Source organism: Embiotoca jacksoni, unplaced genomic scaffold (assembly GCF_022577435.1).
Source record: "Embiotoca jacksoni isolate LCO1_2020_lvr unplaced genomic scaffold, fEmbJac1.0.p SCAF_11, whole genome shotgun sequence".
Taxonomy (NCBI): domain Eukaryota; kingdom Metazoa; phylum Chordata; class Actinopteri; family Embiotocidae; genus Embiotoca; species Embiotoca jacksoni.
The window spans coordinates 1450624-1461904 of NW_027185241.1; the positions used below are offsets into that span (position 1 = coordinate 1450624).

General features: G+C 43.6%; 1 protein-coding gene across 3 annotated transcripts; it reads left to right on the plus strand.

Moving 5' to 3' along the window:
* The first annotated feature begins 1165 nt into the window (after positions 1-1165).
* On the plus strand, positions 1166-9532 carry LOC138193481 (uncharacterized). Of its 3 annotated transcripts, none has more exons than XM_069141591.1 (6): positions 1166-1365; positions 1850-1909; positions 3075-3440; positions 4865-5104; positions 8516-8612; positions 8929-9532. In XM_069141591.1, exons 2-6 carry the CDS (start codon positions 1858-1860, stop codon positions 8987-8989), a joined length of 816 nt encoding a protein of 271 aa, XP_068997692.1. In that variant the 5' UTR covers positions 1166-1365; positions 1850-1857; the 3' UTR covers positions 8990-9532. The 3 variants fall into 3 exon arrangements, with proteins under 3 accessions (XP_068997692.1, XP_068997700.1, XP_068997683.1); XM_069141599.1 differs by having other exon boundaries at positions 1853-1909; XM_069141582.1 differs by lacking the exon at positions 1166-1365 and having other exon boundaries at positions 1388-1909.
* The last annotated feature ends 1749 nt before the right edge of the window (positions 9533-11281 follow it).

Below are 11281 nucleotides of genomic sequence, written 5' to 3' on the forward strand. Positions count from 1 at the left end.
ATCCAAAAGCCAAACACTAATACATTTGCATATGGAAACACAAGCATATATATGTACATAATAACTGCTGGGAAAAAAAAAAGAAAAAAAAAAAAAGAAAAGGCAGCTGGTATGAGGGCCAAACGTGTTGATATTTCTCAGCTGTTGTGTTAGTGCCACCCACTGGTTAATTCCAGCTCACAGCACTCCTACGTAGACAAAGGACTCGGTGGGAACCACAGCTGTGATTGCCATGATTATTCATAAATCCTCTGAAAATACAAATGGATTTATAATCAGTTTTAAATCACTCGTTATGTCTGTGCCCCGGGATACGCTTCCCAAACTGAGAAACTGCGGCGCTAACCTCTGAATAAGTGATGTCATTACGCTTCAGTGCTTCTTGTAGTGTAACGGGCATGTGTAGCTGACAAAACAATCTCATCTCAAGGCTGGTTTAGTAGCTGCTCTGGAGCTCTCGATCACATCACCTTGTTTGAAGGATGAGGGTTTTTTTTTTCCCCCTCGCAGTTGAGTTTCGCATTGTGATTTATACGTGTTGGAATATGAGCTCAGTTTTATTGTGCTTCACTTTTAACAAAGCAGACTTAGATTTTAATAACAACTCAACTTTCCCAGGGGACAAAACTATTGGCATTCCCCTTCACGTGCTTGGATCTTTCTCAGTTGCATGCGGGGCACAATTATTGGAAGAAATAAGAATAGAGTAAATCATCCATTACCTCTTATTTCTTTTTACAATCCAAAGCCCAGACAATGTGTTGAGTCTGCAGGGCAAAATAGTGTTTGTGCCAGATAAGAAGCCCGCAATACAAATCCTGTTTTATAAGACTGCGTTTCAACATTGTCACTAGTTTCCTTTCCAAAGAATACCATTGCCTTTTATCTGTGTTTACAAACAGTGCCACAACAGTTGTGAAAATCCCCCCCCCCCCCAAAAAAAAATCTAAAATATGGTATTGTTGAAGGGGCATATGCTTGGACACAGGTCAGAGAAAAGAGGAGGAGGAGGGGTGGGAATAATGAGGAGGGGTGATTTCACAATGGAAAGTTCACTTATTTAAAGCACAGAGCATAAAGTAGTATTGATTGTACAGGAAAGAGGGGTGGGGGCGAACCCAGGGGGGGGGAGGAAACTGTTTGAAAACAGGGTGACGCCTACGTGACAACCTCTGTCTGGACCTGACGAGAAGAGAAAAAGGACAGAGGGAGGCAGAATAAGATCCAAAATACATTTGGCTTTACTCCGGTTTGAAATGTGATTATTGCTCACAATGCAATGACATGTGCTTTGAAGATATTGTTTCATTCAAGGCCATAAATCTACTCTGGCTCGACTCTTTTGTTTGCCTCAACTTTGGAAAGGTAGGTGAATCCCACTCTTGAAGTGGATAACTTCAAGGTAAAGAAGAAGGGGAATTTATTTATTGCATGCAGTTTGGGTTGTGTTCTTGCGCTGTTATCAGCATTTCCTCTCTCCATGTTTTGTTGTAACAGCTGTGCTTGAGGGGGTTCATTTTCATTTTGGCAGCAGACGCGTCCCGGTTTTGTTCCAACTTGTGATTTTACTGCACTCCGCAGTGTCAATACTGTTGTTCTTTTGGATACTTGATAAATAAATTCAGAAAAAAATAAAAGAATATCCCAAACATTTGGATTACATTTTTAACAGCGGGACATGTGGCTTTAATTGTTTTTTGCTCTCGTTTTAATTTCACATTTTCTCTGGAGGTGGTGTTATTATTTTTGCCGCAGTACAGCACCCCTGCTGCCTGAGTACAGAGGAAACGGTGTGCTGCTGCTGAGGTCATGGATAAATTCCTCTTTCTGTGCTCTCTGTCTACATCAGCAGGTGTTATGGATCTACAGTTTTTCCTGTGTTGGAGAATTGCCCCACTGTTTCTCTTGAGTAAGGCTTCTTTTTTGTTGTTGTTACCACAATCCTAATAATTGGTTGTAAAAAGAAAAAAAAAAAAAAAAAAACAAGAAAAAAACCAAACAGCTGAAACCCAAAGGAAGAAAACAAAACCTTTTCCAACATTCTTGATATTTTTTCATTTGTCTGTGTTCAAGATAAGAAAACAGCATACTTATATATTAACATAAAGATAAGTCAGCGCAAGCTTTAAATTTTGCAACCAAATGTATAAGACTTCTGGTAAACAGCTTCTTCCATTAAAGGCCAGGCTTACATTATTTACATTTCCTCCATCCTTTGCCTATCAAGTTGAGACACATGATTAATAGCCCCTTGTGGTAACTGCACACAGGCTTACCAAGCTTTGACACAGATTTTAGGATATTGATGTGGCTTGATGGATATCACATTAGGCATGGCTGTCACGCACGATAAATCATCACTTGACACTAGTTGACAGAAAGTAGCCATATATATTCATAAAGTGCATGCTGAGGGTGGAGATGACGTGTTATGCCTTTGTTTGTTTTATTAGCTTCCCAGTCTGTCCATGTCATGAAAACACAGAGGTCAAAAGGTCAAATCTGATTAAATATTACGGGTAATCCTGGCCAGCTGAGTAGTGATGTAAACTGTATGAAGAATATATAATAACACAACCCAGTATCACGGCAAAGCGTGAAATAGACACGCTTTGGGTTGTCTAGGCGTGATAATTACACATTTTCCTGTGGTGGATGAAAATGAAAACTACTGCACGTGAAGAGCCATGTAATTTACAGGAAAAAAAACATGTTTTTGCTATAACACATGGTTGGGGTTAAGAAAGAGAAAATGTTTAGGGTTTGGAAAATAGACTAACAAACTAAAAACAACTGAAGAAAAACATTTTCACCCCCTTGGATTTGAAATTCCATGTGGCAGTCTGTCAAAGTCCAAGTCCAAGACAACCCTCCTGACTGATAATACCACCAAAAAAATGTCCCTTGGACTTGATCTCAAAACCTATCTTGTGTCACATGACATTTACGTGCGTGTAAGTTTCAAGCCTACAAAACGTGGATATCTCGCGTTTTACTATAGTGGATGGGCGTGTCTATTTCACGCTTTGCCGTGATACTGGGTGAATAACCAATGTTTCAATCTCTGTCCTGAGTGCCATGTGGGCTCCGGTGTGTGTCAGTGCACATTCTCAATGAGGAGCCCGTGCATGTAGTCCCCGGCTCCAGCCTGGTTCTGAGAGCCCGCATCGAGCAGGGGCCCCTGGAAGATGTCTCCATGGTAACCTGGGAGCGGGAGCCCGAAACTGGAATTGCTCCTGCGTGGCTGATGCTGGCCACGTGCCCCAGCAGAAGCCTCAAGTGTGCTGGGATGAGGCCAAATGTCCGCGTGCACACAGAGCAGCAGGAGACGATACTTCAGATTAATGGATACAGCAGAGCGGAGAGCGGCGTGTACGCTGTGACTGTGACAGATCACACGGGAGCCAAGACCACGGCACAATGCATCGTCAGGGAATACGGTACAGTAAGACGTGCAGCACGTGAGGGGATTTATCATGACATTTAGATAAATCCCCTTTTGTTAGCAAATTATGTGTACAGTCACTTTATTACACCATCCGTTGAGCCACATCTTCATTCTGCAAGGCTCGTTGGATCAGAAGTTACTTGACTTTTTCCACAGAAATTCTTTGACACAGCATGCCAAAGTTGAATCTATTTTTCTGAAGCTGACATTTGAAGGTTATAGCTTTTCCAGTTTGAGGAGTTGCATCTTAAAATGTAATCTTTTTGTTGACAATCACCTCCTGAAGGTTCTTTTTGTAGCTTTTTCTGGAGTTTATTTTTTTATCATAATACATTTTCTTTATCAACCCGGTATTATAGAATTATAGAATTATAGATTTTCTACTTTCTTAAAAGTTGAGGTTCAAACTTGAGTTTTGACCATAGAGACAACCAGTCCTATTTAATCAACGACTTTTTCCATCATTGTTTTGTGATTATTTTTTTTTTATAAAGTAAACAATCAGTTAATTGCAAAAATGAGCCCATAGCTGAATTGATAGTAAAAAAAACAAATCCTGAATTGCAGCCTTAACTGTAGATTATTCCTCCACTATTCTTATATATACAAAGTCCTAAGAAAGCTCACGAGATACTGAGCATGTTAAAGGATGCCAACAGCGAGTGCAAATAGGGAAATATGAATGTAAATATTGTTTTACATTTTGATATGTATACATTTGATATTGCTTTTTGAAAATGTCCCAACAGCAGTTTATGTAAAAAGAAATCTCAAGTAATTATATCTAAGCAGAAGTATAAAAAATACTCATCAGCTGACCATGTTCTGTCCTTTCAAGTGTTAAACTCAAACAATTACCAACAGTATAATGAATGTGCTTTAATTTCACACTAGCGGGCATTGTTTTCTTCTGATGGTGAATGTCTGATTTAATAATGTAACACTTGAAATTAAATCTGCCCAGAGGCTTTGCTTCCCTGGTCCTTTTTGTTTCGACCCCTCCAGATGATTCAGGTCTCATCGTCGCTGTCTAGTTTTTAGTCCACGCTTCTGTGCTTTTTCGTCTCATCAGTCTGCTCTAACAGTATCAATTCATCAGCTCCACTCTTCTCTACATCTGCTCTCTCAGCTTCCAGGGTTTTCCATCATCCCATTCTCCAACATTATGCCTCACTCACTGATCTCATTATTGTCTCTGAAACTGAGCCAGTTTCTCCTGACAGCATTAAATGTCTCTCATGATTCTTTGTCTTCGACCCTCTTGGACAGCCATGCACCATTATTCTTTTCTTGTAACAGATAGATGCCCACGGCTGAACATTTCATATCTCCTCTGGTTTTCTGTCCAGGTTTTACCTCCATATTTATCACCTATTTTCATATTTATCCCCACTCCTGCTCGTCTTATCTTTCCAGAGGCAGTTCACCACGTTTCCGTCAGCATCAACGTCTCTCACTCCTCGCTGGTGTGTAGAGAGGCCTGGGGGACAGACCCCAGCTTCAGCTGGCTCCACGAGAGAGCAGCCATCACCCAGACTGTGGGAAAATTGTCCAATGATGGAACCACATTGCTTGTGACCAGGACTCCTATTTGTGGCCACTTCACCTGCATGGTCAGCAACAAGCTGGGCGACAGTTCTGCCACCTACACTGCAGGTACGACGACCATCTAGCACTCTGAGATTTGTGAGCCTATATGCTTCTGTAACATTAATACTGTTAGATAGCACAGTTTATAGCAGTTAGGTATTTATTTCCCGAGTAAAAACTTTTAGATTTATAGAAGTATAAAAAGAAAATGCAGCTCTGTTGAGTGCTTTTCAGCTTATTGTTTTGGTTTTGCAGGCCACAGCTTCACTGTTGTGGTTCACTCTTATTGCTCTGAGTATTATTTCCAACACCAGGAAGCTGTTTTCACAATAAAAACCCACTGAAGACTCCCGGTGCAACAACAAAAAGCCAGACACAAAGTTAGAGACTAACTGGTGAAGAAAAATGGAGTGTTTAGCCGCTACAGAGATTAAATACACTCCCCTCGGGAGTTGGAGACAAAAACAGAGCTAAAAAAAAAAAAGGGAGCGTGAACATTGAACTTGCATCAACAAGGGGACCAGCAATTTATTTTACTTGAGAAGTTCCATTTAATAATATATTATAATTATATATTTACTCCACAAAATGTCCAAATAAATTCCCTACATTAATGTGACTGCTATTGTTACTTTGCAAATGGAGGTGATACATTATACACGTGAGTGTAAGGTGCTTTGCAAATCATGCACGGCTAATGTAAGTGCACCCTATATAAAGTGATTTACTCCATTTTGTTACAACATTACAAATGCTGCATTCTCCTTAATCCATCGTACGATATGTATGAGGGGATCTCGCTGGCGAGCGTCCGGTGGCCGGCCCTTCGCCAATGGGGCCCGGTCGGGCTCAGCCCGAAGACACAACATGGAGCAGGCACACTGTGGACCCACCACCCACAGGGACAAGCATCGGGGTCGGGTGCCATCCAGACCGGGCAGCGGGCCGGGCCTGGGGCCCGGGCGAAACGATTGCCGGCAGCACAGACTAGCTCGAGGGACGTGGAATGTCACCTCGCTAGCGGGGGAAAGAGCTGGAGCTGGTGCAGGAGGTGGAGCGGTACCAGCTAGATATAGTTGGGCTCACCTCCACGCACAGCACTGGCTCTGGAACCAAGCTCCTGGAGAGGGGCTGGACTTTGTCCTTTTCTACAGCTGCCCAGGGTGAGAGGCGCCGGGCGGGAGTGGGGATACTCACAAGCGCCGCCGTGTTGGAGTTCTCCCCGGAGAACGAGAGGGTCGCCTCCATGCGCCTGCAGGTTGCAGGGAGGAAGACTCTGACTGTTGTTTGTGCTTATGCGCTGAACAGCAGTTCGGAGTCTCTGATCTTCTTGGAGTTGGTGGGGGGAGTCTTAGAAAGGGCGCCGCCTGCCGACTCCATAGTTCTCTTGGGAGACTTCAACGCTCATGTGGGCAATGACGGAGAAACCTGGCAGGGGTTGATTGGGAGGAATGACCTGCCCGATCGGTGTTTTGTTATTGGAATTCTGTGCTAGTCACGGTTTGGCCATAACAAACACCATGTTCGAGCATAAGGTGGCTCATAAGTGTACCTGGTACCAGAACACCTTAGGCCGGAGATCAATGATCGACTCTGTAGTCGTATCATCTGATCTGCGGCCGTATGTCTTGGACACTCGGGTGAAGAGAGGAGCAGAGCTGTCAACTGATCACCACCTGGTGGTGAGTTGGATCAGGTGGCGGGGGAGTCGGCTGGAAAGACCTGGCAAGCCCAAACGTGTAGTGAGGGTAAACTGGGAACATCTGGCGGAGGAACCTGTCCGGGAGGTCTTCAACTCTCACCTCCGGAAGAACTTCTCACACATTACGAGGGAGGTTGGGGACATGGAATCCGAGTGGACCATGTTCATGTGGTTCCCTTTTTCAAAAAAGGGGACCAGAGAGTGTGCTCCAACTATCGGGGTATCACACTACTCAATCTCCCGGGCAGAGCTTATGCCAGGGTCCTGGAAAGGAGGCTGCGACCGTTTGTCAAACTTCATATTCAAGAGGAGCAGTGCGGATTACGTCCCGGTCGTGGAACAGTGGACCAGCTCTTTACCCTCGCAAGACTACTGGAGGGGTCCTGGGAGTTTTCCCATTCAGTCTACATGTGCTTTGTGGACATGGAGAAGGCTTTCGACCAGGTCCCCCGGGGGTTTTTGTGGGGGGTGCTGCAGGAGTACAGGGTGCCGGACACATTGCAACGGGCCATCCGGTCTCTGTACAAGTGCAGAAGGAGCCGTGTTCATATCCTCGGCAATAAGTCAGACTCGTTCCCGGTGGGTGTTGGCTAAAATTAGTTTCCTCTGTAAGGTGGCCGGGCTCAGCCTTAGGGATAGGGTAAGGAGCTCGGACATCAGGGGGGAACTTGGAGTTGAGGCGCTTCTCATTTGCGTTGAAAAGAGTCAGCTGAGGTGGTCCGGGCATCTGATCAGGATGCCTCCTGGGCGCCTCCCTCTGGAGGTTTTCCGGGCACGCCCAACTGGCAGGAGACCCCGGGGAAAACCCAGAACATGCTGGAGGGATTATACATCCCATCTGGCCTGGGAACGCCTCGGGATCCCCCAGAATGAGCTGGAAAATGTTACGGGGGAGAGGCAAGACTGGGCCAACTTGCTTGGCCTGCTGTCACCGCGACCCGATCCTGGATAAGCGGAAGATGATTGATGGATGGATGGATGGATGGATTGATGGATGGATAATTACAATATTTATTTTAAAATGCACATAAGAAAATAGTCATTAGGTATAACAATGCTTGTAGTGAAGCCATAGTGGTTTAGATGCAGTTCCAAAGTTGTTTTTTTTTACACGTTTTAATGTTAAGGGAACTCCTGTAATGGAATACTTAGGCTGATGAGTACTTTTGATACATACAAGCAAATATTTTTCACAATACTTCAGTGTTTTCACTCGATAAAGTGTTTTTAATGGCAGACTTGCTATTGCCACTTTCAGTTCTGAATACTTATTTCAACACGAGATTATGATGGTAATGTTTAATCCCCATTTGGCCAAAACACTTGATTGGATGTACCCACCGAGATCTCATTTACAGTCCGCTCACTGTGTCGTGTCACGGATATTCATAAATCTGACTCTTTTTATACCGTGCCTTGTGTCTACGTCCCGATTACACTTTGTTCTGTGTTTTGTATCCCTGGTGATGTTTCAGTGATAAAGGATTTTCCAGAGTGCAATCAATAAATCACTAGCGCCACTACTGCTACTGCTGCTGCCACTGCTGCTAAACAGCCGAGACAAATGCAATTCTTCGTTATCTGCCAAAGCGGCATGATGATCCGAAGACAGTCAGGGTATTTTTAGGATACCTCCTGTTAGCGCTTGCTGTTCCAGTCAGTTAAGTGACTGTACAGACTTGTTGCAGTGAACTTTTTGCCCTTTTTAGGGCAGCCCTGTCAGATGACTTGAGTTTTTCCTCCCCCTCATAGGATGTCTTTTGCCTTGTTGACAGCACCTTGTGAGACCGAGGGCAGAGGGACAACGGCGGCTGTAGTCTGTCTTGTCCTCCTGCTGCTCTTTGGAGGAGTGCTGGCATTTCTGCTGTGGAGGTACAGTAACGCACGCTAGCAGACACTGACACCAATATCATTTCAGGCTATGCTTTGATGATAGAGCTATATGCTGCGAGAGAATACGAAGTTGGTAGTAGCTGCTCTTAAGAGGACACAAAAAAATAATAAAAACGGAGGGTACAAAATGAAACGGTAAAATGCAACACGGCGTACTCCCACACAATATGCGGCACACATGAGGCATGACAGGCCAGGCTGTGTCTGCTGACAAAACAATTGTCATATTTACTTGAGCCAGTGTACAGTTTGTCACTGCTGTTTGATCTAAATTGAACACTTGGTTTCTTTTCAGGCGGCACAGGCACAATAACCGGGGAGAGAGGCTGCATGAACATTTGGATGACACCATCTAAAAAGAAGGCCCAAGCTACATCGGTGTGACTCAGAGGTCTCGGAGAGGAGAACAGGAAATGGACTGGACTATGAAGGGAGGACCTTCCTGTTCTGTGAGCAACATGACCTTACACTGTGTTGGAACAATGTGAAGAGTGAACTGCTTTCTGACAAATACAAAAATATCCAAAAGTGGATATTTGGCTGGAAGTCCCTGCAGTGTCCTTACACTGCCTCCTGCTGGGCTGTGCCTGAAACTGTGTATTTAATAAAGTGCTAATTTTAAAGCTTGCATATCAAACTTGTATCAAAATGTACTGTACTGCCTTCACTCTGAAAGCCCTGAACATAATGTGACAGAAACAATCTACAGAAAGATTTTGAAAGACCGCTTTCTTTTAAAAGGATGCTTAAATTTTCTATACGGACGGAGCTGTGAGCCGATTTATCTTTTTTCTCATCTGCTATCACCGTTGTTGTTTTGTCCTCTGCTCCTACAGTATGTATGAAAGTTCACAGCTGTGCAGCGAGCTGAACACTGCCAATAAAGCGTGAAGACAGGATTTGAAGTCGTTAAAGGAAGCAATTGTAAAACTGAAAACTTTATCAGTCATGGTGATTACAAGAATTTCCATGGGATGGGGGTTGTACGATGATACTTTTTTTTGTCATCGTTTGTTTTATATACGTGGACAAGAAAACATTTGATTATCTTTGATACAGTGCCTGCTGTGCATATAAACGTGATACATTTGAACACCACCACAGGGAAAATTTGCTTTTTCAATCATTTACTCAATAGAAATATCAACACATGTAACATTCTTCTATAACCTCAGAAGCTAGTATTGCCTAACCCGGTGCGAACCAGACCCAATTTCACTCCGTAAATATGGGTCTGGACACCCTGCATAGGGAATCGTTTGCAGTCGTTCCATCCACCTGGCGGAGACCTCGGGTTAGTTTTAACCAAACAGCTAAGGCTGAAACCGTCCGACACTCTGCCATCTCTGCAACTAGCTACCTACTGCCCGTGTCCACCAAAGTGTTTTTTTTCATGAGTACAACATATATATTTTTTTTTTTATTTTTTTTTTATTTTTTTTTTTTTAATTGATTTAATGAACACCAGCAGGTTGACAAGGTGCCGAGTGTTTATTCTGCACGGAGTGCTAAACGGGCGGCACATTTTTTTTCCAGTCCACGAGAGTTGAAAAATATAAACGCTGCGCTCATCATGGTCACCAGCCGTCCAATCACAGTGAGCGAGAAGCGGGACGAACACAGTTAACCACCAATACTGGTCGCTAATTGGTCCGCGCTTCATAGTGGCTATGTATATGCTAATATGTGCAGAGTTCCCAGATTGTATTCACACCGAAGAAAAGTGAAGCCGTGAGCCATAACTGTCCACTACTCTCTGACGGCATCTTGCTAACATTTTTGACCACTTTTTTCACTCAAAATTCCTTCCGTTTCAAGATGTTCCAAGATTTTCTGACATATACTGCCCTTTTCAAATGTACCCGTTACATTTTGGATTCAAATGCACATGACTCTCTATTTTCTTTTTGAACCCTTGCTTGCTGGATTTTGCTCGTGTGCTCGGGATCATTATCCTGCTGAAAAATTCACTCACGGTTTATCTTCAACTTTTGGGCAAATGGCTTCACATGACGCAGGACTCATAGTTGACTCAATGACTGAACCACCATGATTCACAGCTGGTACGAGGTTCCTATTTTGAAAAGCTGTCTTTAGTCTGTGCCAAACATGTCGACTGCAGTTGCGACTGTAGTTTTGCTCTAATGTTGTTATTTTTTAACAGCAAACTCTTTTTCCTGGCTTCAATGCAGGTCACATTTTTGTGCAGGTCTCTTTGTGATTGCAGCAGCATCCACTCTGACACCAACAGTTTGCAAGAGATACCTGCAGATCCCGTGATTAAAATCATATTGACTCCTTAGAACATATGCGCTGTTTGTTTTTGGCACTGAATGCAGCTTGGTATGTTGTATTTTCACTGCAATGTTGTTGCCGGCACACTGTGAATTCTATTTGTATGATTTGGAGAGGAAATTTGTCTTCTGGGATTCCTTTTTTAATTTCAGTTTTGTTTTGTTTCCTCTGGCTGAGAGAAATGTTCTTGGTGTTCATCCAGGAACTGCAGATTGTGTATGCAAAATAACACTGCACACATTATTATCCACTCTAGCAATGTTCACTCTCACAGTACGCCCATCACACTCAAACCCTCTATAACCTCCAGCAGTGTTATCGCTGTGCTTCGCGGAGCTACACCGGACCACATG